We start from the raw sequence: 26,199 nt of genomic DNA, 5'->3' as shown, positions 1-26,199 counted from the left end.
GGGTTTCTCTGTGGTTTTGGAGCCTGTCCTGGAACTAGCTCTTGTAGACCAGGCTGGTCTCGAACTCACAGAGATCCGCCTGCCTCTGCCTCCCGAGTGCTGGGATTAAAGGCGTGAGCCACCACCGCCCGGCCTTAGCTTGGACTTTTGAAACCTCAAAGCCCACCCCCAGTGACACACTTCTTCCAACAGGGCCACACCTCCTATTTCTTTTAATCTTTTCAAATAGTGCAACTCTTTGGTGACTAAGTATTCAAATATATGAGCCTATGGGGACCATTCTCATCCAAACCACCACAGACCCTAAGGAAGTTTAATAAAAGGGTATGTCCAGGGGGCAGGGCATATGGGTGCTGTGTTTGACAAGTTACCGTTGCCAATGGAAACTTGGCATCCAATGGACATATGTCTCAGCTGTTTGTAGGAAAATGGGGTTTTCATGGAAGCAGCAGTGACATCAAGGTCTCTCTCTCTCACATGTGTGCTCTCTCTCTCTCTCTCACTGAGGTCCAAGATGGCCTCAAAATCACTATGTAGCCAAGGATGACCTTGAATTCTTGATTCCCTGTCTCCACTTTCTGGAATCATAGGCCCAGGCCACCACACCCGGTTATGCAGGCTTGTGTAAGCTAGGTAAGCACGCTACCAATTTCGCTACACCCCAGCTCCTAATGGGCAGGCTTGTAAGTGTCCACTAGGGTTTTAAAGGCTCTGAGATGTCCTGCAAGACACTCTATGCTTTGTTTTGGTGAGGCCAGGCTTCCATTCCCTCTAGCTCAGGCCGGCTTGAGGATGGAGCAGGATAGAGCTGTGGGGAAAGAGCCCAAGATCTGGCGTTCGCCGCAGTCGTACGTCCGAACCTATTCTAGACCTTGGGCGTGTTTCCTGAGTCTCTTCCTCAGGCTAATTGTGGAAATTAAAGAATCCGATGAGCTCTTGCTACATAGGACTGGCTCCTACTTAAGTGCAGGCTCCTTTTTGACAGGCTGGCCCTGCTCCTCCCGAGTTCAGACCTGCTCACCCCAGGCTTCAGGTGCATCACAGATGCAGTCATGGGGTCTCGGGCCTGGTTGGTGGGAGCTTGACTGGATCTCTCCTTGGTAACAGCAGCTCATGCCCCTGGCTTGGGAATCTTGCTGGCTCCAGAACGATGGAAAACAGAAACACCCAGATACACCCAGAGAACAAGGAGGAAGCTCCAGCGGTCCAACCAAGTCCTGGCCTGAATTCCACCAAAAAAAAGACAGATTTGGAGTGCACTGTGTCAGTCAGTCAGGTGGGTCGGTCTTCACGTCCAGTTCCGATCTCCATTCCTGGCGCTGGTCTCCTCCTTTCCTTTTGTTGTTTGGTTTTTCTTTTTCTTTTTTTTTTTTTTTTTTTTTTTTTGGCTTTTTGAGACAGGGTTTCTCTGTAGTTTTGGAGCCTGTCCTGGAACTAGCTCTTGTAGACCAGGCTGGCCTCGAACTCACAAAGATCTGCCTGCCTCTGCCTCCCGAGTGCTGGGATTAAAGGCGTGCGCCACCACCGCCTGGCTCATTGTTTGGTTTTTTTCAAGACACAGTTTCTCTGTGTAGCCCTGGGTGTGCAGGAATGCTCTGTAGACCAGGCTGGCCTCAAACACACAGATCCACCTGCCTCTGCCTCCGGAGTGCTGGGATTAAAGAAGACCACGAAACACCCCCAGGCATTTCTTTATCTGGTCAAGATGACAACCACAGCTAACTACAAGTCTACCCTCTGTGGACACCTGTCACCTGCCATCCAAGCATGTCCCTAACCCAGAACAATGCACCCCCTTCCCACAAAGCCACCATGTTAAATATTCCATCAAGGCATAACTCCATTAGGGGAAGCAGAGCCCTCATGATCCAGCTGTTTTCCTGAAGCCAACCAGCTGTTAATCCCAGATGGGAGTCTGTGGGCCACACGTCACACTTTTAGTCTTTTAAAGGAACCCTTGGCGAACATTCTGGGCCTTCTTTACCACCTCCTACTCATTTTCTCAGCAAGCAAACATGGGGTTCTGACCCTGCCACCTAATTAGCTCCGTGACCTCGAGGCATCTCTGAACCCCTTTCATCATTTTGTGTCTGTTTTATGGTAAGTAGAACCTGGACTAAGTGTGTTGAGGCCCTGTCTCGCTGTAGGCACCCACTAGAGTTGGCTCCCACCAGAATCATCTGGAAAAAAACAAAACTTCATCCATGGGGCTGGAGAGATGGCTGCAGTGAAGAGCACTGACTGCTCTTCCAGAGGACCCAGTTCAATTCCCAGCACCCACATGGCAGCTCATAGCTGTCTCAAACTCCAGTTTCTGGGTATCTGACACCCTCACCCAGACACACATGCAGGCAAAACACCAATGCACATAAAGTAAAAACAAGTAGATAAAAAAGAAACTTCATCCATTAGTTAATGAGCTATGTGAGGCTCATTGACCTTTGAGGCTAGGAGCTGTGTTGGCTTATGCTCCACCCTACTGGCAACCGATGGACAAGATGGAGATTAAAAATAAAAAACCCAAGGGTGGGTGTTGTAAAGTGTTATTTTAAGGTGTGTTGCTTTTGTTTATGCTCTGGAATGTTTAATGATGCAAAGATGTGTTTGATTAAATAAAATTCACCTGCAGCCAGGAGGCTGCGTTAGCAACTAGCTGACCAGAAATTGTAGGGAGGAGCCAGGTGGAGAAGAATTTTTTGTTTTTGTTTTTTGAGACAGGGTTTCTTTGTGTAGCCCTGGTTGTCCTGGAACTAGCTCTGTAGACCAGGCTGGCCTCGAACTTGCAGAGATCCACCTGCCTCTGCCTTCTAAGTGCTAAGATTAAAGGTGCGTGCCACCACCATCCAGCTGGAGAAGGTTTATAAGGAGGGGTGAGGAGAAGCATGAGAACTTCTTGGGAGACGTGAGGAGGTGGGCTGCTTGCTATTTAGCCCCTCTGGGTGAGCAGAAGTCTACTTCAACCTTTGAATCGTGAGTTCTTTAGAGGGACAGAGATTTAGACAAATTCATCTTTGAAAGAGTCGGTGCCTGAGGGAACAGAATTTCCTCAGCTGCATCTCTCTCTCTTTTTTTTTTTTTTTTTTTTTTTTTTTTGGTTTTTCGAGACAGGGTTTCTTTGTAGCTTTGGAGCCTGTCCTGGAACTCCCTTTGTAGACCAGGCTGGCCTCGAACTCACAGAGATCCGCCTGCCTCTGCCTCCCGAGTGCTGGGATTAAAGGCGTGTGCCACCACCGCCCGGCTCTCAGCTGCATCTCTTGCAGCTAAACTGCTGCTGATAGTGGCCGAGGTGCAGTTTCTGACTAGGACAGTTGTATTTTAAAAGGCAGCAATAATTTAAAAAGAAAACAACAGGTGGGCCATGGTGGAACACACTTGTTGCCTTAGGATCCAGGCTGCTGCAAAAAGATGGTCAAGTTTAAAGCCAGCCTAGGCTATAAACCACAACCACTATCTCAAAAAACTAAAAAATGCTGGGCAGTGGTGGTGCATGCTTTAATCCCAGCACTCAGGAGGCAGAGGCAGGCAGATTTCTGAATTCAATGCCAATCTTGTCTACAGAGCAAGTTCTAGGAAAGCCAAGGCTACCCAAAGAAACCCTGTCTAAGAAGTCCAGCATCTGGGCCATGGGATGACGGTGCTGTGTGGGAGGCATCACTCTTCAACACAATCCTTTGGCTCATATTCCAGTTGGTCTCCAGTTTTATGCCAGAGTTCACAATGCTAAGCAGCAGGGCCAGGCCCACCACCTACCTCCAGACACCCCTGGTCTTTTTTGTCCTCTCTCTCCAGTATCTCCCCAACATAGGCAGACACAGGAGGATGGGCAAGGAGGAACAGGAGATGCCCCAGCACCTCGCCCTTGAACCAACCCACTCACGTCTCTGTTTCAGGCTGGGCTTGCAGATGCCAAGGAAAAGGAGGGAGAAAAGCAGCCTGTATCTCCCAGAGGACCAGAGAAGGAGCTCGGACACACAGGATCACCCCAGAAGAGGCCAGGGGAGCTTAAGACCCAGGAACAGCTCTCAGCAAGACCAGAGTGAGTTGCGGGGGACGTCCCAGAAAAGGGGGAGACCTGAGATCCAGAGGCTGCAACACTTCATGCTTCTCCCCACCTTCCTACTTCTCCCATCTCTCTCCCACCTACCCCTGCTGAGATCAAACCCAGTTGTTAGCTTGGCAAGTGTTCCCTCACTGATCGGAGGCCCTTGACCCAGTTCAGAGCACCAGTCAAACTAAATTCTTTTTGTTTTTGTTTTTTTACATAATTTATTTTTATTTTATGTGCGTTGGTGTTTTGTCTGCATGTATGTCTGTGTGAGGGTGTCAGATCTTGGAGTTACAGATAGTTGTAAGCTGCCATGTGGGTGCTGGGAATTGAACTTGGGTCCTCTGGAAGAGCAGTCAGTGCTCTTAATCACTGAGCCACCTCTCCAAACCTCTTTTGCTTTTGTTTGTTTGTTTTGAGACAGGGTTTCTCTGTGTAGCCCCGGCTGTCCTGGAACTCACTTTGTAGATCAGCACCAGGACAGGCTCCAAAGCTACAGGGAGACACTATCTCGAAAAACAAAAACAAAACAAAAAAGTAAACATTGAAGTGCACATAACAGAACTATTTCAAAATATTTCAGGCTGGAGAGATGGCTCAGGAGTTAAGAGCACTGGCTGCTCTTCCAGAGGTCCTGAGTTCAATTCCCCCAGCAACCACATGTTAGCTCACAACCATCTGTAATGGGATCTGGTGCCCTCTTCTGATAGGTGTACATGCAGAGCACTCAGAAAAATATAAACAAATTAAAAGAAGAAATGTTTCATTATTGCTATCTGTTAAGATAATGGAATTTTTGGTTTTGTTTTGTTTTGAGGTAGGGTTTCTATATTATGCATCCCTGGCTGTCCTGGAACTAGCTCTTGTAGACCTGGCTGGCCTCCAACTCACAGAGATCCGCCTGCCTCTGTCTCCCAAGTGCTGGGATCAAAGGTGTGCACCCACCACTCATCTGGGATATGGAATTTTATATGCTCACTCAAAAGTGTGTTTATTGCAGGTAGGAGGGACTCATAAGGCCCCACCCCTCCTGAGGACCTTGGGCAGTCCATGGCTGCCAGGGAGGAAAAACATTCCTTCAGTGATGTCGCTGATGCGGAGGTGCCTGTGTGTCACCTGTGCTCTTGTCTGCAACCCTCATGAAAGTCATTCAGTCATCTACAAAAAACAGACCTGAAATGAAAAGGGGGACTGGGTGGGGGGAGAGGGAGTGGAAGGGGAAGAGAAGGTAATGAGGGGGGAACATCATCAATTTTATATCCACGTATCAATGTCAAAACGAAACCCGTTCCAATGAATTTAAATAAATTTAAAAATATACTAATGGAAACATAAAAAGGAAAGTATTCATATGAAGGCTTTTTAGCATGTTAATTATGCACTGTGAATATGTAGAATATGAAGTCATGTGACGACAGCCATTTGATGAATCCCCTGACAGTGGGTTATGCATTAGAGAGAGCTTCAAGGAGAAAGCTCCAGCACAGAGGTGGCTAAGGCAGGAGGATTAGGAGTTTGAGGCCAGCCTAGGTGACAGAGCAAAACCCTGTCTAAGGAAGGAAGGGAAGAAAGGAGGGAGCAAAGGGGCTGGTAAAGAACATAAACTCAGAGTAAAGAGGCTGGAGACACACAGGTTCCAATCCTGATGCTACCTTAAGCTTTATGACCCTGTGCCCAAGTCTCTCGACCCAGTTCTTTGGTGTGTGTGTGTTTGAACCCAGGACCTTGTGCATGCCAGGAAAGTATTATACCAAAGAACTATATCCCCAGTCCAACATAAAGTCCTCTCCTTCTTCTCTCTCTCCCTCTTTCTCCATCTGTCTCCCTCTCTCTCAACAGTAGTGAGAGTGTCTCATGCATTCAGACCGCTTTGAATTTACCATGTGACTGAGACTATCTTTAGATTCTAACACTCCCCTCTCCACCTCCTTAGTACTGGGGTTACAGGTGTGCACCACCAGCACCCCCTTCTCTTTCTAAAAAAAAACACTGGAGAGATGGCTCAATGGTTAAGACTGTTCTAGAGGACCAGGGTTTAATTCCCGGCACCCACAAAGCAACTCAAACTGTAATTTCAAGATCTAACATCCTCACACACAGACATACATGAAGGCAAAACAAAATAAAAAATAAATCTTTTTCTTTAAAAAAAAGGTTTAGAGTGTAACCACCTCAACATTCACATTAAGGTGCTGAGACTCGGGTGTGTATCCATCCCTCACTTATTCTTCCAGGCAATAAGTATGTACCCCTAAGATGCCTAGTCCTGGACAGGGTTCTGGGAGAACCGCACCCAGGCTGGGGTGAAGTATCTGTTGTCTGTTCTTTCCACAAGGAGCCAGTCATCTTTGGCAACTGAGGAAGGGCCGAAGGATCTACAAGCTGACCAGGAGCAAGCCCAGCCTGGCGGGGAGTGTGTGACCTCAGAAGAGCAGCCGCCACAGCCAACCATGCCAACCAAGGACCAACAGGAGGGATGGCAGAGCGCCAAGGCCAAAGAGATTCATCCCACTGAGAGCTGCCAGGTAACCCTGGGAGATCAGGAAGAGGGAATGGGCACCCGTGGAGGGGGGCAAAGGGCCTTCTCTGCCCCCAACACAGATGGACTTGTGTTGGTGGAGGCTGCGCACTGGAGCTGGCAGACGCTCCGTCTCCCTGGGTCCCTGGATGGTTCTGGCAGTTGGAATCACAGTGTTCCCCTTAGGTCTTGTTTACAGAGAGGCCCTCTGGGTGTCTTGGGGACAGGGCAGGGCGAGGGTTGTATGATGGATGATGCTGGGTTTAAGAGAATGACTGTGACATATCTCACCCCGTGTTCACTGAGCCTTTGCAAGACATGCTGGCCATTCCAAAACTTATTAACAAACAGACTTTTTACTTCCTTATTTTTCTCATTTCTACATTCGTTTATAGAAGAAAACAATGTCACACAGCCCAATACAATACTCTTGGTTCTTCCCTCCCCCCCCCTTTTTCTTAATGAAACAAGGTTTCTCTGTATAGCCCTGGATGTCCTGGAACTAGCTCTGTAGACCAGGCTGGTCTCACACTTACAGAGATCCGCCTGCCTCAGCCTCCTGACTGCTGGGATTAAAGGCATATATTCTTGGTTTTTCTTCATATTGAAGCCTAGCCCCAAATCCCAAATCAGTATCATTTTTTTTCTATTTTTTTTAAATATTTATTATTTATTATGTATACAATATTCTGTCTGTGTGTATGCTTGCAGGCCAGAAGAGGGCACCAGACCTCATTACAGATGGTTGTGAGCCACCATGTGGTTGCTGGGAATTGAACTCAGGACCTTTGGAAGAGCAGGCAACGCTCTTAACCACTGAGCCATCTCTCCAGCCCCTCAGTATCATTTTTTTTAAGACAGGGTAGTGATGGCGTATGCCTTTAATCCCAGTACTCGGGAGGCAGAGGCAGGTAGATCTCTGAGTTTGAGGCTAACCTGGTCTACACAGTAAATTCTAGCACAGCCAAGGTTACATAGACCCTTTCCCAAAGCAAGAACAAAACAAAAACAACGAAATATATATGTGTGCATATATACATATGTTACAATACAAAATACACACAAACACACACACACATATACACATATGTATAAAATTGGGCTGGAGAGATGGCTCAAGAGTTAAGAGCACTGGCTGCTCTTCCAGAGGACTAGAGTTCAGTTCCCAGAATCCCACACAGTGACTCATAACCACCTGTAACTCTAGGATCCAATGTCGTCTGGCCTCCAAGTGCACATACATACATTCACACAGACACATACACATAAATTAAACATCTTTGGGCCAGGTGGTAATGGCGCATACCTTTAATCCTAGCAACTGGGAGTCAGAGGCAGGCAGATCTCTGAGAGTTCAAGGCCAGCCTGGTCTACAGAGCTAGTTCAGCCAGGGTTATGCAGGGAAACCCTGTCTCGAAACCTACCCCTTCAAAAAAAAATGTTTAGAAAAAATATACCATATAATAGAAGAAGTATGTGGAGGTCTGTCCTTCAAAACTCCCTTTAGGAAGTCAGAAGTAGCTCTTCTCAGGTCTTAATTTCTTAATCTTCTTAATTTCCCAGGCTCTCCCCACTCAAGGAGACATAGATCATCATCTGGAAAAGCCATGCGCCTCCGGCAGCAGGAGTCAGCCACTGGAGGATGACCCCCCCAGTAACACAGGCCTCCCACAGGTCAGGCTGCAGAAGCCCATGCCAACACCCAGCTCGGGGACACACAAGGACAGTCCCCAGGAGGCAGTGACACCCAAACCCACGGCGACTGTGGAGGAAAAGAAGGCCCGGCCCGTCTTGTCATCGGCACCAATCCCTCGACCACACAAAGAGGGGTAAGTCATTCTTCAGGGCCACCTCTGCCCTGCTTGCTGCTCCCTCTACCTGTGGGTGACTCTTCAGCTGAGTGACACTGGAGATGGGGGCCAGGAAGCCAGCTCAGCTGGTCAAGGGCTCACTCTGTAAGCATGAGGACCTGAGATTAATTTCCCAGGAAGAAAGCTGGGCCCAGAGGCACAACTAGAGAGATGGCAACAGGTGGATCCTGGGACCATGACTGGCCAGCTAGCCTAGCAAGTTCCAGGCCAATGAGAGGCCATGTCTCAAAGCAACATGGAGGCTGAGGAGATGGTTCAGTGGGTAAAGACGCTTGCTGCTAACCTGAAGACCTAAGCTCAATCCCTAAGGACTTAACATAGTGGAAGGAGGGAACCAATTTGTGCAGGTTGTCCTCTGACCACACTTGGGCTGTGGATTGCACACACATACACACACACACACACACACACACACACAAACTGTGTCAGTGAGATGGCCCAGCAGGTAAAAGTGCTTGCCACTAAGTATGGTGACCTGAAATTGACACCCCACAGACCCACTGAATCCCACTGTCTGTCCGTCCTCCTCTGATTTCCACATTTGTGCTAACACAAGATGAGCAAACAAATGTACTTTTTAAAAACAGTGTGGTGTTTTTCATTTCTGGCTCATGAAACACCTTGGTTAAGTTGCATGCTGCCAGGCCTCAGTTTCCCCATCTTTGGTCTGTGGGTCTGTCTGCATGCAGGTAAGGCAATGAGGGTGCACTGAGGTGAAAACAACGGGGCAAGGCTAGGGTAGCAGTCCTGAGTGTGCTGGGGGTTAGGGGCCAGTGTAAGGTGCAAGCCCTGACTTGAAACCCTGCCCCTCACGGGGGGTGGGTTCTTCTTTGTTTAGAGGTGAAGCTGCGGAGACCAAGGCAGCACCAAGGCCTCTTCCTCCACCAGTAAGTCGAGTCAGAGTGGGGATGGGAGACCGGGGGGGGGGGGGGGAGGGGGCTGGAGGGAAAATGGTGGACACAGAAACATTTTTATGCAAACTGGGGCAAGTGTAAGGGTAAAGCCATGCGTGTATTATGTGTGTGATCTATAGTTTATTTGTTTTTATTTTATTATTATTTTTTAAATATTTATTATGTATACAATATTCTGTCTGTGTGTATGCCTGCAGGCCAGAAGAGGGCACCAGACCTCATTACAGATGGTTGTGAGCCACCATGTGGTTGCTGGGAATTGAACTCAGGACCTTTGGAAGAGCAGGCAATGCTCTTAACCTCTGAGCCATCTCTCCAGCCCTATTTGTTTTTAAATTACACCACAGGAGTGGAGGATCTCTCCCTCCATCATGTGGACCCCGGGGATCAAACTCAGGTCAGGGTTGGTGGCAGGTGCCTCTACCTGCTAAGCCATCTCAAAGTCAAATTATGGGTTTTTGAGATGGATCTCCTGTAACCCAGGCTTCCCTAAAACCCCCTATGTAGTTGAGAATGATCCCCAAGCCCTAACCCCCCTCTGGTTTCTGCTTCCTAGGCACTGGGAGTATGTGTGTATGCCGCTGGGGGCCCTGGTGTGTCTGCCTGGAGTTGGCAGCCAAAACGGATCACACTCGAGAGCCCTCGAGTCCATCCCAGGGCTGCTCCACATTGGCATAGATTCCTTCTGCCCTCTGCCCTCCATCTCAATCTTCTTCTCTGAGTATCTGCTGACTTCCAGCCAGCCCCGTGCCACCAGGTCTGCCACTTTTCTGGTCTCTGAGTTGATGGTACAAGCTTAGAATTCCCACCTTACCATCATCGTCAGCCCTTACCACACCTGCCTATCTTCACACCACATCCCTAGCCACACCCCAGCCCTGAACATTCCAGGCACAGCACAGTGCACAGGCTTGCCACTGGCTTCTTTCTGAAGTTACCACGTATGTGATTTATTTAGCTGATGCCCAGCGACGTCACCCTCTACCTCCACTCCACCCTGTCCTTGCAGCCTCCAGCAACTGCCACTGAAGAAAATAGAATGAAAAGCTCCAGCTTCAGGGTTGAAAAGATGGCTCAGTGGGTAAGAGCACTGGCTGCTCTTCCAGAGGACCTGAGTTCAATTCCCAGCAACCACAGGGCATCTCACAACTGTCTGTAACTCCAGGACACCCTGACACGGACATAGATGCAGGCAAAACACCAATGCACACAAAATAAAAATAAATAAATTATTGAGAAGAGAAAGAAAGAATAAAAGAAAAGAAACAAAGAAAGAAAGGAAAGGAAGGAAAGAATGGAAGGAAGGAAGGAAGGAAGGAAGAAAGAAAGAAAGAAAGAAAGAAAGAAAGAAAGAAAGAAAGAAAGAAAGAAAGAAAGAAAGAGAAAGAAAAGAAAGAAAAGATCCAGCCTCAGTCAGGCCTTTAATCCCAGCACTCAGGAGGCAGATCAAGACCGTTCTGGTTTATAGAGAGTTCCAGGACAGTCAGGAATACACAGAGACCCTGTCTCAAAAACAAAAACAAAAGTAATAAAGAAAAAAGAATAGGGCTGGAGAGATGGCTCAGAGGTTGAGAGCATTGCCTGCTCTGCCAAAGGTCCTGAGTTCAGTTCCCAGCAACCACATGGTGGCTCACAGCCATCTGTAATGGGGTCTGGTGCCCTCTTCTGGCCTGTAGGCATACACACAGACAGAATATTGTATACATAATAAATAAATAAATATTTAAAAAAAGAAAAAAGAATAAAGACAGCCATGAAGCCCTGAAACTCCCAGCTGAAATATCCAAGCTCAAATGGCATGAGCTCTCCTCAGATCACAGACCAGAACAGGTCTTGTGGCCCCCACTGTAGTTGTTTGATTTTTATTTTTAACTCTTAGGGGGTCCTCTACCCATCTCCCAAATAAATACATGGAGACTTATTGTTATTTATGAATGCCCAGTCTTCGCTTGGCTTGTTTCTATTTCTAACTAGCTTTAAAAAAAAAAAAACTTTATTTTTTTTTTCAAGACAGGGTTCCTCTGTAGCTTTGGGGCCTGTCCTGGAACTAGCTCTTGTAGACCAGGCTGACCTCGAACTCACTGAGATCCACCTGCCTCTACCTCCTGGGTGCTGGATTAAAGGTGTGCGCCACCACCGCTGGCTACTTTTCTTTTCATATCTTTCCTTCTTACTCCGTGGCTGGCCTCTGGCGTCCTCCTCTCTTCCTTTTCTCACTCCTCACTCCTCCCTGAATCTAGATTTCTCCTATTCTCTCTGCCTGACAGTCCTGCCCATTTGTTTCTCCTGCCTAGCTACTGGCCGGTCAGCTCTTTATTAGACCAAATCAGCTGTTTTAGACAGGCAAAGTAGCACAGTTTTAAAGAGTTAAATAAATGCAACATTTAAAAAAAGACAATACATCTTTGCATCATTAAACAAACATTTCACAGCATAAAAAAATGTAACACACCTTAAGCTATATTCCATAATACTAGAGTTACAGATTTAGAACCTCCAGTAGGAGCTGGGATTAAAGGTGTGCAGCACCATGGCCAGCTTTGCTTTACTTTTACAAAAGAGAGAGCTAAGGATGGGCCTCAGAGGTGCAAGCACTCTTATCATCAGCCAAACCTTGGTCTTGATCCTTAGCATCAAGAAAAGGATGCTGACAGGAATGAGTGATGGAGAAATGCCAGGATGCTGACGGGAGTAAGTGATGGAGAAAGGCCAGGATGCTGATGGGAGTAAATGATGGAGAAAGGCTGGGATGCTGATGGGAGTAAGTGATGGAGAAAGGCCGGGATGCTGACGGGAGTAAGTGATGGACAAATGCCAGGATGCTGATGGGAGTAAGTGATGGAGAAAGGCCAGGATGCTGATGGGAGTAAGTGATGGAGAAAGACTGAGATGCTGATGGGAGTAAGTGATGGAGAAAGGCCAGGATGCTGATGGGAGTAAGTGATGGAGAAAGGCTGGGCTGAAGCAGGTATGTTGACCCAGGGATGGGAGGACCAGATGTAGGTATGGCTGGGTCTATGGAATGAATGAGGAACAACAGTTGAAGTGTCCATTATGTGCTGGGGACACCTATGTGAAATAGGCATCAGGAGTGAGGCAAGGTCACTGCCAGCTATGTGGGCTGCAATGAAGGAACTTGGCTCACTCAGGAACATAACTTGGGTCCCGGGGTGGTACATGGAGATCTGGAGTATCTTCACCACAGTTTTGGAGAGGAAAGGACAGTCTGAGCATCCTCAGTCGTTCTGCAGGGGGCTAGCAGCTCTGTAGCCAGTCTGGCTGGCTTCTGGTATCCCACATGCCCTCACCTTCCCTCAGGAGGAAAGAAACATTGAGAAGAAGGAGCTGGGCCAAGGGCAGAAGCAACGGCAGCAGGCTTCGGCAGCTGCAGGAACCCATGCATCTGGGAACTCCCGTCGGGGCTTCATGAAGTGCCTCCTGGAGGTGGAGGAGCAGGAAGAAGTCACCCATCGGAGGACTTTGAAAGCCCGGACCCTGACAACCCGGAGGTCACCCAGGACCCTGACTTCTGTCTCCACCTCAGGACCCACCTTGCCTCTGACCCTGCCTGAACCCTCCACCTCAGCTCCAGCTACTGTCCCACTGTGGGTCAGACCACCAGCCCCTGGGCAAGCCCCTGCCTCTGTAGGGTCCCCTAGTTCAGTCCTGTCAGCTCCCACCCAGGACCTGAGCTGGAGATGGCCAGAGTTCTTGCCCCAGGGCAGTGAGAGAAGCCTGAACTATGCCAAGACATGGTAGGAGCCACCTCCCCATCTAGACAGGGTCCCACGCTTACAGTCTATGTCCAACGTGGACCCTCGCATCTCCTACACTCTCAGGAGTCCCCCCTCAACTCTGTCTTCTTTCTGTGCTTCCCAGCAGGGATTCCCCCAAGTTCCAGGTCCCTTTTCCAAGCCCTCCTTCCCTCCTTTCTCTTCTTCCTGATGCTGGGGGTGAAAGCCAGGGTTTCACACATACTAGACAAACACTCCACCCCTGCAGTGCACCCCCAGTTCCCCCCACCATCTAGTCTCCCCGCTCCTGCCACCACCATCAAATGAACCACCTATGGCTTTGCCTCATTCCCCTGGGTCTGCCTCTCCTGTCACTTGTGACTGCTGACCACCAAAGTCCCTCAGAATTTCCCTAACCTGTGCCGCCCTGGCTTCCTCTCCCCTGCCTTGGGTAGCCTTGGCAGAGGCAGGGGCAGAGGCAGGCAGGAGGTGATTGCAAACTGTCCTGGGTCCATTGTTCTGCAGGCAGGAGCCGGAAGAGCATGGCCTCTTCAAACTGTACCAGAGCTGGGAGGAGCGGTCTGAGGAGCACCTCACCCTGAAGCAAGAGGAAGGTGAGCACCTTACACCACTGCCCTGCTGACCCACTGTCTCATCACACCAAGCACTGTCCCCAGTGGGGGGTCAACTGCACTTGGCCTAGGACACAGAAGAGGAGGTGAGCCACCTCCCCCACTCCAAGCCACTCTTTAGAGGCAGCTTGGAGGAGAGACAGGGTCCCCCAAGAACCTTACCCATCCTAAATAACCCCTCTCCATTTAACAAGGCTACCAGCCCTGAACAAGCCCCTACTTCCCATCACACCCTGCCCCACTAACAAAACTGAACAGTGCTGAACTCCTACCCTGGGTGAGGTCCCTATGGTCCTTGGGGATACTCTCTGACCCTGCTTTCTCATCCTGGGCTGTCCCCAGAAGAATGGATGTGTACTGTTGCAGGATATTTGATCACACTGTAAACCCCAAGATTGTGTTAATAAAATCAACTTTGGGTCAAGAGGTGGAACCAGCAGCTAGTTAATAAGAAGTAGCCATAGAGAGTAAGAGGGAGTCCAGAAAACAGACAGAGAAATGCACAGGAAGTAGGAGGGAGGGACTTTGGGTTTGGCGGTCCTTTTTGGTGTGGGACTACAAAAGAGAAACTCTCTTTCTGAGATGCTGACTAAGGAAAAAGGTCGGTTGGTTGCTCCTCAGCCTCTCTGAGCTAGCAGGTTTTCTCCCCAGCACCTGACTCCTGAGTCTTTACTGGTAAAATCTGTAAGATTGAGATTAAGTTTAAAAACAGGGAACCCTCCTGTTTCACACTCCTTCCCAAGGTCTAGAACCTTCTTGAGCAGGGCAGCTCCTTCCTCAGATCTTCCAGAATGTTGTCATTGACCCACGGGAATAAAACCGAGGAACAGGGCTGGGTACCGACGTCTTCCTCGTGACGCGTGCACGCATGCACCAAGCACACCACGCATATTACACGCACCCCACATGCCACACAAAAGCTAAAAGGAAGAAACGCAGGAGTGACTCACTTGGTCACTCTGTGTCCCTTGACAGCCTTCCGCAGCTACTTTGAGATCTTCAACGGCCCTGGCGAGGTGGATGCTCGGAGCCTCAAGAACATCTTGTTCCTAATCGGCTTCACCCTTACCCCAGCACAGGTGGAAGAGGCCCTGATGAGTGCCGATGTCAATGGTGAGCAAGGGGTCTTCCCTGAGTTCCAGCTAGGGGCTGCACCCACATGTGGGCTCCTTGCCAGAAGGATCCTTCCTGGCATAAACCCTCAGGGTCAGCGTCCAGTGGCCCTAACATCTGAACCCATTGGGTTTGCATTTTTCTTCCACCCCGGGGCTCACAAAGGTTCTAGCAAGCTGGCCCTGGTTCCGGAAGTTGAAGTTCCCGGAATCACTGTGCAGCGTCATCTCTGAGGATCTAGAGGTGACCAGGACCCCCCTCCTGACCAATGGTGTAAGGGACCTCAGCTGGCTTTGCACATCAAGTGTCCTCCATGACTCTTGCATGTCTTTTACCAGCCTTATGGCTTTGGTCAAGTCACTACAGCTTGCTAGGCCTCAGCTTCTCTGTGCTATTGGGAGCAACATCCTCCTCAAGTTCTCTCAGATAAAATGGGTGAGCCAGGCCGAGGGTGGGAGTCAGGCCTGCGGGTCAGGAGGCAGCAGCTATTAGCATTACCCACGTGACGAGTATGGAATGCCTTCTGTGGCCGTTCCTGTGCAGGGCACCGAGAATAGAGATGTGTAAGACATTCGAGCCCTGTGGTCCTCAAGGATTCCCAGACAGTTACTGCCACACGGCAAGAGCTGACACAGAAGCAAAGCAAAGCAAACACAAACAACAGTTACAGCAGCTTGGAAGATGGGGGTCAGGAAGGAAGGCTTCCTGGAGGAGGTGCCACTCAAGCCAAGTGGTGTTAAACCAAATAGGAGTCAGGCAAAAAGGAAGTGGTAGCTCCTGAGAAGTGGACTTGAGGCACTTGTGTGTGGTGGAGTGTGGTCTGACACAGGGAAGAGAAGGGTCATGCGGGACCTGTGTCCTGACCACCGCTCAAGACTGCTCCTTCCGCCACTGCATAGAGTCCTCACACACATTTCAAGGGCATGCGGCGAAGCAGCAGACTGTTGACCTAGGAAGACAGAGGTTCTGGGATGCAACCCTAGCTGACCTAGCTCTGCCGATGTGGATGGGGGGCAAGCACCTCGAGCCCTACCTGTGACCAGGGTTAAGTCGAAAGCATCCTGTCCCTGTTTTTACACCTTAGTCCATTGTCAAGAAGTTCAGAGAACATCAGTGGAGTTCCCATCAGATTGTACCCTGGGACTCAGCGTGGGACAAGCTGTACAATTCTTGTCTCTCAAGGTCTTAAGTTCCAGGTGTCACATGTGTGTCAGGGATTTAGGAGACAGTCTGGCGAGGGATCTGACCCCGTCTGAACCTCTGAAAAAGGAGAGATGATGTGGCTGAGCTGCAAACACGCCCTGAGTTTGAGCCCTAGAACTCACATGTGGGAGAACACCAACTCCCAGAAGATGAGTTCTCACGCCACACCTGGGATGTGGCAAGCACATCGCCTCCCCTCACATAAAAGAGATAAAATGTAACAATGAGGAGCCATGGCAGGAAGGGGGAGACATCTGTGACCAGGGAGCAGCACAAACAGAGACCTCGAATGGGAGGAATGTGGACTTCTGGGCAGTATATCTTTCCTGCCAAGGAGGTTGGCATGAGATGAGGCTGTTAACAGAGTCCGGCGGGTACTGCAGGGCCCTAAAGTCTAGCTAGAATCTGGTAGGTCATTCTCAGTAATGACAGTTGCTGGCCTTTAGTGGGCACATGCTATGTGTGTAGCCCTGTTGACTGTCTCCACTCCATAGCGAGAAAATTAAACCATCCTGGGATTCAGAAACTTGACCCAAGTCACATGAATGGGAAATGGTGGACTTGGGTTTTCTTTTCTTTCTTTCTTTTTTTTTTTTGGTTTTTCGAGACAGGGTTTCTCTGTGGTTTTGGAGCCTGTCCTGGAACTAGCTCTTGTAGACCAGGCTGGTCTCGAACTCACAGAGATCCGCCTGCCTCTGCCTCCCAAGTGCTGGGATTAAAGGTGTGCACTACCACCGCCCGGCTGGACTTGGGTTTTCTTTTTTCTTTCTTTCTTTCTTTTTTTTTTTAATTTATTATGTATACAATATTCTGTCTGTGTGTATGCCTGCAGGCCAGAAGAGGGCAGCAGACCTCATTACAGATAGTTGTGAGCCACCATGTGGTTGCTGGGAATTGAACTCAAGACCTTTGGAAGAGCAAGCAATGCTCTTAACCACTGAGCCATCTCTCCAGCCCCTGGACTTGGGTTTTCGACTCATAGTGCTGTCTCAAGAATGCAAGTACAAGGGCTGGAGGGATGGCTCCGTGGTTAAGAGCACTGACAACTCTTCCAGAGGACCCAGGTTCAATTCCCAGCACCCACATGGCAACTCACAACTGTCTGTAATTCCAGTTCGAGAACCTGACACCCATGGCAAAATACCAATGCACATAAAAATAAATTTTAAAAAAATACAAGATCCAGTAGTTTCTCATATTCCTTGACACAGTCTGTGTAGCTTAGGCTAGCGTGGAACTGGCTTACATGCACGCTAGGCAAACACTCTACCCACTGAGCTACAAGCCCTGTCCTGGTCCAACAGCCTCTGGCTAGAAGATTGTAGCTTGAACTGGCACTGCCATTACAATTTGCCCCCTGGGGTGGGGTGGGGGGAAGACACCAGGGCCACGCCTAGCTTGCAGTACCTGGGCCTGCTGCAGAGGGTCCCTGTTCACCCTGTTATTTCTCTGACACTGCAGGAGACGGTCATGTGGATTTCAAAGACTTCTTGGCAGTAATGACAGACACCAAGCGTTTCTTCTGCTCTGTGGGTGAGCAGGGGTCAGCCCAGGGCAGTCAGAACTGGAAGCAGAACCTGGAGGCTGATGGGGTACATCAGAGGCCACCTAAGAGTAACGGCAGTCACTATTCCATGTCCCCAGAACAGAATGTCCTGATGGATATGTCGCCCCCGAACCCCTACACACTGTTCTTTGAGATCCTCTCTCTGCTGGTGGAGATGCTGGCCCTGCCAGAGGCAGCCCTAGAAGAGATCACAAAGTAAGAGGGGCTGGTTGGCTGAGGGTGGGGGACAGAAGCGGCAGCTAGTGCTTCAGCAGCTAAAGATGATTGAGGGTTAAGACGCTTAGGTGCAACCAAAAGGAAGTCCCAATTAAACAGCCTTACACAGAAGAGGAATGCATCATTCAAATAATCGGCCAGGGCCTCAGGAATGGCTGGATCCAGGACAATGGATGATACCATTAAAGTTTTATTTCTCGCCAAGCGGTGGTGGTGCACGCCTTTAATCCCAGCACTTGGGAGGCAGAGGCAGGCAGATCTCTGAGTTCGAGGCCAGCGTGGTCTACAAGAGCTAGTTCCGGGACAGGCACCAAAGCTACAGAGAAACCCTGCCTCAAAAAACAAACAAACAAACAAACAAACAAACAAAAAAAGTTTTATTTCTCCACCTCTCTATCTCAGGGTGCTGGCTTCAAGCTCAGCCAGGTTCTCCCAATGGGAAGAGTGGTGATGGCAGCCTGATGCTCACAGTCCTCCTGGTTCAGCAGTTTCATCAGGACCACAGTGAACCTTCCCGAAGCACTAGAACACCCTCAGAAAGGGAATCTTGCAGGAAGGGTGATGGGCAGGCAGTGGACAGTTCAGCCTCCCAGAAGGGTAGTGGACAGGCATTGGACAGCTCGGCCTCCAGGGAGAGTGATGGACAGGTCGTGGGTAGCCCAGGGAGATATGACTACAGGCTAAGTAAACATGATGTCTTTCAGGCTGAAAGTGATGGGTGGAGGTGGCAGGCCCAGCTGATCCCTGAACCTCGCCCTCACTTCCTGCCCCTAATGAGCATATTTTAATACTTGCTGGTCATATGGTGGATTTATGTTTAGCTTTTTGAGAATTCTCCACACTGATTTCCATCCCACCAGCACTGGGTGAGGGCTCTCCTTTCCCTATGTCCTCGCCAGCATCTGTTACCAGCTGTTTTCTTGATCTTTATTATTCAAGGTGAAGTTCAAATTGCTGCTGCTGAACACACGGAGGTCTTTCATAGCCATTTGTATTTCTTTTGAGGACTACTTACATCCTTGGCCCAGTTTTTAACTGGATGGTTTTTTTTTTTTTTTGGTTTTTCGAGACAGGGTTTCTCTGTGGTTTTGGAGTCTGTCCTGGAACTAGCTCTTGTAGACCAGGCTGGTCTCGAACTCACAGAGATCCACCTCCCTCTGCCTCCCGAGTGCTGGGATTAAAGGCGTGCGCCACCACCGCCCGGCGATGGTTTGTTTTCTTGACTCACTTCTTTTTTGTTGTTTGGCTTGGTTTTTTCAAGACAGGGTTTCTCTATGTAGCCCTAGCTGTCCTGGAACTCACTCTGTAGACCAGGCTGGCCTCGAACTCACAGAGATCCATGTGCCTCTGCCTTCTGAGCACTGGGATTAAAGGTGTGAAACATCACTGCCCGGCTTTTGAGATCTCTGTATATTCTGATTATCACTCTTCGGCGGACGTACAACGGGCACAGTGTCTCCAATTCCGCCTGTTTCTTCCTCCCTCATCGTTCCCTTACTTGTACAGAGGAGTTAGGCAGGATTACAGCACTGGCATAAGACATCACAAGGGGCTCAGAAGGAGACTTTTTACTTTGTATAGCAGCCAATGCTGTCATAGATTTAACCCAAGGTGATCAGCTAACATCACTCATTTTTGAGTAAACATCTATCAAATACCAGAGGATAAATAACCATTGTTCTTCCTCCAGTTTCTTCCCGCCCCCTTGAGACAGGGTCTCATGTAGCCCAGGATGGCAATCTCCTGTCTCAGATCCCCTAGTCTCTCAGGTTACCCATCCCGTCCCCTGGAGTACCTCCTTCCCTTTTCATTCCATCCCTAAGCTACACCTCTAGCCCAGGAATTAGTGCTCTTTCTATGATGGAAGGTGGCTGCTTAGCTCCCAGCTTGTTTGCACAAGTGCATTTACTTCAGAAAGGACATCCTTGCAAAACGCCTACAGGCTCTAAGAGACTGGGCCCCAGGGTACGAGGTGAGAGTTAACTTTTTCTTCCCTTTTTTGTGATAAGATCTGTTATCCCAGCTGGGCTGGAACCTGAGCTCCTCCAGCTTCACCCTGTGCCCATAACTCCCAAAGGCTAATAACCTTAAATTGGCTGAGACTTGGAGATCAAGCTGGTCTACACAGTGAATTCTAGGCCAGCAGGGGCTGCAAAGTGAGACGCTGTCTCAAAAAATAAAATAAAAATTCAAGTTTCACTAAAGGCACATGTAGCTCAGGCTTGACTCCAATTTGATTCAGCTGTGGATGACCTTCAAATTCTGATGTTCCTGTCTCTAGGATTACTGGTATGCACAACCATGCTTGGTTAATTTGGTGCAGAGGCCAAACCCAGGGATTCACGCACACTAGCCAAGTACTTCAAGTACTTCATCAGCTGACCAACCACCCCACTACACACATACAGTCAGACTTTTTTGGGACTGCCAGCTCTTGAATAATGACACAGAAACTTTTTATTAATTATGAAAGCTTGGCCTTAGCTTAGGCTTGTTCCCAACCAGCTCTTATAATCTTATAACCTACATTAATTTGTTTATATTAATCTACATTCTGCCACGTGCTCCCCCCACATCAGATTCTTCCCAGAGTTCTTTTTTTTTTTTTAATTTTATTTTTTTACTTATGTACACAACATTCTGCCTCCATGTATGCCCTCACGCCAGAAGAGGGCGCCAGATCTCATTACAGATGGTTGTGAGCCACCATGTGGTTGCTGGGAATTGAACTCAGGACCTCTGGAAGAGCAGCCAGTGCTCTTAATCACTGAGCCATCTCTCCAGCCCCCCCCCCCTTTTTTTTTAAAGATTTATTTACTTATTATGTACACAGTGTTCAGCCCCATGTATGCCTGCAGGCCAGAAGAGGGCACCAGATCTCATTACAGATGGTTGTGAGCCACCATGTGGTTGCTGGGAATTGAACTCAGAACCTTTGGAAGGGCAGTCAGTGCTCTTAACCTCTGATCCATCTCTCCAGCCCCTTCCCAGAGTTCTTATCTCTTCCCGGAAGTACTATCTATCCTCTACCACCTGGCTATTGGCTGTTCAGCTCTTTTTTTTTTTTTTCTTCATGCAACTCTTTTTTTTTATATTTATTTATTTATTATGTATACAATATTCTGTCTGTGTGTATGCCTGCAGGCCAGAAGAGGGCACCAGACCCCATTACAGATGGTTGTGAGCCACCATGTGGTTGCTGGGAATTGAACTCAGGACCTTTGGAAGAGCAGGCAATGCTCTTAACCTCTGAGCCATCTCTCCAGCCCCTGTTCAGCTCTTTATTAAGCCAATCAGAAGGTATCTCAGGCAGGTGAGCTAAAACAGATATATCTTCACACAGCACGGCATTGAACAGCCGGCAACAGAGACACTCTAAATGCAAATTAGTTCAAGCCATAAAGCTCAACAACTCTTACAATTTGATGATTTCTTTGATCCAAGACTCATAACTGTTTCTATGGCCACTAAACAAACGCTAATACAAAGATGTATTCCCAGTACTCAGGAGGCAGAGGCAGCAAATTTCTGAGTTCGAAGCCAACCTGTCTATAGAGTGAGTTCCAAGACAGCCACGGCTACACAGAGAAACTGTCTCAAAAAGAACAAAAAAGCATATCCCTACTTTGCTCACAAATTAGTTCCTGTCGCTTTGCAAGCCCTTCCCACGGGGCTAGTCGGTCCAGTTCGTTATTTTCTTGAACGACTCACCCTTTGGTTCTGCAAGTCTTCAAGAGAGTTGATTTTAGAACTGACTCCTTAACCCTAGCACTCAAGAGGTGGAGGCAGGAGGATCAGCAGCTCAAGGCCATCCTTGGCTACACTGAGTTAGAAGCCAACCTGGGCTACCTGGAACTGTCAAGAACTACAAAGGCACAAGCCAGCTGTCTGTAGTGTGCACCAGGCCCTTTGCAGGGGCAGTGTGTGTGTGTGTGTGTGTGTGTGTGCGTAGGTACATCCAGGAGGCCAGGCAAGGTGTCTATAGCTGCAGTCACAAGCAGTTTTAAGCCACCTGACAGGAGTGCTGGGGACTGGGCCTGGATCGTCTGAAGAACAGAAAATGTTCTTAGCCACTGAGCCACCTCTCCGGTCCTGTTATGAACTCTCTCTGTCCCTCCTACATTAGCACTGTTTTCCATGGACATACCTTCTTTTTTTGGGTTCATGCCAGACCAAAGTTTCTTGACAACGAATGGGAGGCAGGGTTTCTAGGACTGTGCATGGCGGCCAGCAGCAGTGCATTTAGTCTTTGCTCACTGGATAGTCTAGCTGGTACAGTACAAAAACCAATGGGGCAAGTCAGTTAAGGAGCAGCTCTCCAGTTGGCTACAATTTATACCAGTTCGAGATATTTTTGGACTAGAAGCAGCGAGCAAGGAGACAAAGCTGCCCAGGTACCCAGTTTCCTAGGGAAGCAGAGGGAAGAGCCAGTGATATCTTTTAGAGTTGACTGACCCAGCTTCAGTCTGCCTTCTCAGTCCCAGAGCCAAAGTGACCCTCTCTATTCTTCTTTCCCTGTATTATTTTGGGGGTAGCCTTGGTTTCACAGAAGAGACAGATTCAACCTCTGACTATGGGTAACTGTGGACTTGGCTTTTTTTCTTTTCTTTTTAAAAGATTTATTATGTATACAATGTTTTTTTTTTGTTTTTGTTTTTTTTTTTTTTGATTTTTCGAGACAGGGTTTCTCTGTAGCTTTGGAGCCTGTCCTGGAACTAGCTCTTGTAGACCAGGCTGGCCTCGAACTCCCAGAGATCCGCCTGCCTCTGCCTCCCGAGTGCTGGGATTAAAGGCGTGCGCCACCACCGCCCGGCCGTATACAATGTTTTGTATAAGCATGTAGGAGGCAAGAGGTCAAAGGATCACCATGAGTTTGAGGTTAGCCTGGGCTAACAGCCAGTACCAGGACAGCCAAGGCTGTCTCTAAATAGAAATAATTTATTATGTATGGTGTTCTGCCTGCATGTATCCCTGCAGGCCAGAAGAGGGCACCAGATCTCATTACAGATGGTTATGAGGCACTGTGTGGTGGCCTGGAATTGAACTTAGGACCTCTGAGCCGTCTCTCCAGCCCACCTTCCATGAGGAATAGTAAGGCCCTGGCAGAGCCAGCATCCAGTCCTAAGGGCCTGAAGAGCATACCCAGCCTTCATAGCACCCAGCAGCCAGACTTCAGCTCCTCTGGCCCTCCTTCCCACCTCCTGGCCTTTGCTTGTGCCATTCCTTGGCCATGAAGGCTGGAAGGCTCTTCCTCCAGACGGCTGCTGGGTTTGCTACCCGCCTCATCTGGTACTCTGCTTGTCACCATGAGCAAACAGCCCCTTGTCACTACCCCATCCCTTCCTTTCCCTCAGAGCATCCGTCACTCCTCACACGGTGGTATCTTTACCTTTGAATATGGTCTAACGTGGCCATTCTGTGTCCAGGTAGCTGACTCAGAGGGAGAAGGAAGGGAAGGGGGTGGGTGGCAGAGGGAGAGGCAACACAAGGACATGTCACTAAGTTGCACACCCCTGGATCTGAAGAACTGTGCGTGGCATCTTGGGAAAAAAGGGGAATGCTTTATTATACCCTGGCCTCCAACTCCAACTTTAATTCCTTTGCACCTCTGCATTCCATATGTCCAAAGCATCCTGGGGCAGTCTGAGGTGGACCTTTTGAGTCGTCCCCCCTACAGAAATGAGTGCTGCAGCAGGGGCTGGAGTGAGAGGCCAGGCTAATACACGCACGGGGTCCTTGTGTGTGACAGCCCTTTGCTCCAGGCCAGCGAAAACAGTTAACACACTGTTTGCTGGGGTAGGCACTCAGTAAGGTAAAAGGCAAGTGATGAGCGGCTCATGCATGTCACGTCAGAACGTAGAAGACAAGAGGTCAAAGGATCACCATGAGTTTGAGGCCAGCCTAAACAGCCAAGGCTATATAGGAAGATCTGTCTCCGACTAGAAATAAAAAGCAAGCAAGCAAGCTTGGGATGGGAGCCTGGCTTGCAGCTTAAATGAGGTGGAGCCCGCTGCATGGTTGGGTTTGTTGTTTCAAGACAAGGACTTCAGGTATCCCAGGATGGCCTAGAACTCACCATGTAGCCAAGGATAACTATGCATTGCTGAGCCTCCCACATCTTCCTCCTGAGTGCTAGGATTACAGCCACCTGCCACCATCCTCGGCCTAACGGTTTACCAAGGTTTCCCGCATGCTAGGCAAGCACTCTAGCAGCTGCGCCACATCCCCAGACCTGCTTGGTTGGTTTACAAGCAGAAATGTATCTAAGCGAAAACATAAGTAACAGAAAGTGTGTGATACATACCAATCTCTACATGGCTGGTGCCGAGACGGGTCTCATCCTATGTGCAATCCTCCAGAATACACACATTCGGCCCCCATCTTAGTAATGTGGCGGAGAGCTGAAGTTCAGACGTGAAGTGGCATGCAGCGACAGGGCAGACAGAACCATTTCCTTGTATTTCATAAGGGGACTACATCTCCTGACTCCCCAGGCTTCAGTACTGCCACAACTGGCCAGCCAGAACTGGGGGGCGGGGGTCAGGAGGAAGGGGTGAATTAACCACAGCCAGGTTGAGCTACCAGGCCTTGCCTCCTCAGCTACTACCAGAAGAAGCTGAAGGAAGGCACCCCCAAGACCCGAGAGATGGAATCGACTATGGGTGGGCTGCGATCGAGGAAGAAAATTCCTTACAACTCTCAGCAGCAAGCAGACAGCTTAGAGGGCCCAGATCGAAGGGTCCTCAGGATCCTGAGCCGGCTGAAGCAGCAGAACTATGGTGAGGGCCCGTGAGCAGCCTGGGCTGGCAAGCAGATCCCCCTAGATGAAGCCCAGGAGTTAGCTGTGTGGGAACTGTGACCAAGTCGGGCTAGTCTATACCACCCAACATCCAGCTCCATGCTTTCAACTCGACCTTCCCGCTGAGCTGAGGCTGTCCCAAGAGTTACCGTGTGAGAGCCCACCAGGGTCAGTTCTACTGCGCGGCCCTTTGCAGGTGTGCCCTATAATCTCCACACTCGACAGAAATGGGAACCAAGGAAACTTCGGTGACTTCCCTAGCTAGTACGCCGGCAAGGGCAGTTTGCACTTAGGTTCACCCCCAAATTGTGTGCCTTACTATTCTCCTGGGCAAGCTTCTTTACGCTATGGCCAGCCTTGACTCTATGCTTAGCCCTCAGCATCGTACACATCCTTGTCATCTATTGTGCGGTGGATACCAATCAATACCCTCTCCGTCTTTACAGGCTCAGACATTAAGGGTTCGCCTAAATTCACTCTATTGTGTGGCAAACCGAGGGTTTCACCAGGCTGGCCATGCTCCCAATTCTCATGTCCCTCCTATTCCAGCTGCCAATATGCAGAGTCCCTATGCCCAGGTGCCCTGCATCCCACTCTGCCCACGGTTGGAGAAGAAGGCAGTCCGTCGAAAACAGGGTAGCCATAACCATTCGGTGCTGGATCAGTGTGTCTCTACAAACCTGGGCCCTGACCTCCATGGCCTCTTCTTCCAGTCAGGACAGCAAGGAAGCAGGTGGGTACTGAGGGCCAGGGCCTCTAAGAGACTATGTTGGGAAACCCTTTACTCCAGGGAGGATGGATGGACAGACAGGGCAGGAAAGACAGCATCCTTTGCTGAAAGCCTGTGTCCTGAGCATTATTAAGCAGCTGTGACCCTAGTGTCCTCAGGATGGTGATGTTCCCTGCTTCTCAAGCATGGGAACTCCTTGGCTGAATTACGGTAAGCTTAGAAAACTGGGAAGGAGATGTTCCCTTCAGAGTTCCTAGGGCTTGGGATCAGCCCCTCAGGTTCCACTCCATCTAGAAGCGGCCTCTCCCTGAATACATGGGATGACTCATGAACCTGGCAGGACTAGGGGAAGAGGGCCAAATATGCCCTCTCTTTCTGCCCACCTCTCCTCCCCAGGGAACACAGCTCTGACAGCAGAAAGTGGCTTAGCTCCGTGCCAGCCCGAACCCACTGATCGTCTGGAATCCTGGCTCCAGAAGTTCAAGGCCTATAGACAGCTGGGCTGTGGGGCAGGGCATGGCTTTGGGAGTTTGCTTTCATGGCCTGTTAAGCCAATAAACACCAAAAACCTCAGCCTCCGTACTTGATGTTGGTCTCAGCCCCAGTTCTCACCACCCTACTTGACTTACAAAGCTCCAGCATGCCTCCCGCCCCCAGGTCAGAATCTAGGCAGGACTCATTGAAACTCTGGGGGAGGGGGGAGTCTTCCTACTGCAGCGCCCATCTCCCCACTCAAGAGTTGGGAGTCCTACAGTGATGGACTTAAGCCAAGTACACCAGAAAGCCTCAGCCTTAGGAAGCAGCCGACCTCTGCAAGAGCAGGAATCCCCCCCAGGGCTGGACAAGCAACCACAGTT

The 26,199-nt window shown here is 49.4% G+C and overlaps 1 protein-coding gene across 1 annotated transcript; it reads left to right on the top strand.

Moving 5' to 3' along the window:
• Positions 1 to 1,150: 1,150 nt before the first annotated feature.
• On the top strand, positions 1,151 to 25,796 carry Spata21 (spermatogenesis associated 21). Its single transcript, XM_057784155.1, has 14 exons — positions 1,151 to 1,276; positions 3,891 to 4,036; positions 6,381 to 6,570; positions 7,425 to 7,428; positions 8,146 to 8,392; positions 9,273 to 9,321; positions 12,667 to 13,103; positions 13,608 to 13,696; positions 14,690 to 14,827; positions 17,492 to 17,563; positions 17,675 to 17,792; positions 24,414 to 24,592; positions 25,162 to 25,345; positions 25,739 to 25,796. Exons 1-14 carry the CDS (start codon positions 1,151 to 1,153, stop codon positions 25,794 to 25,796), a joined length of 2,037 nt encoding a protein of 678 aa, XP_057640138.1.
• Positions 25,797 to 26,199: the final 403 nt, after the last annotated feature.

Source organism: Chionomys nivalis, chromosome 11, assembly GCF_950005125.1.
Source record: "Chionomys nivalis chromosome 11, mChiNiv1.1, whole genome shotgun sequence".
NCBI lineage: Eukaryota > Metazoa > Chordata > Mammalia > Rodentia > Cricetidae > Chionomys > Chionomys nivalis.
This window is presented reverse-complemented; position numbering and strand designations above follow the sequence as displayed.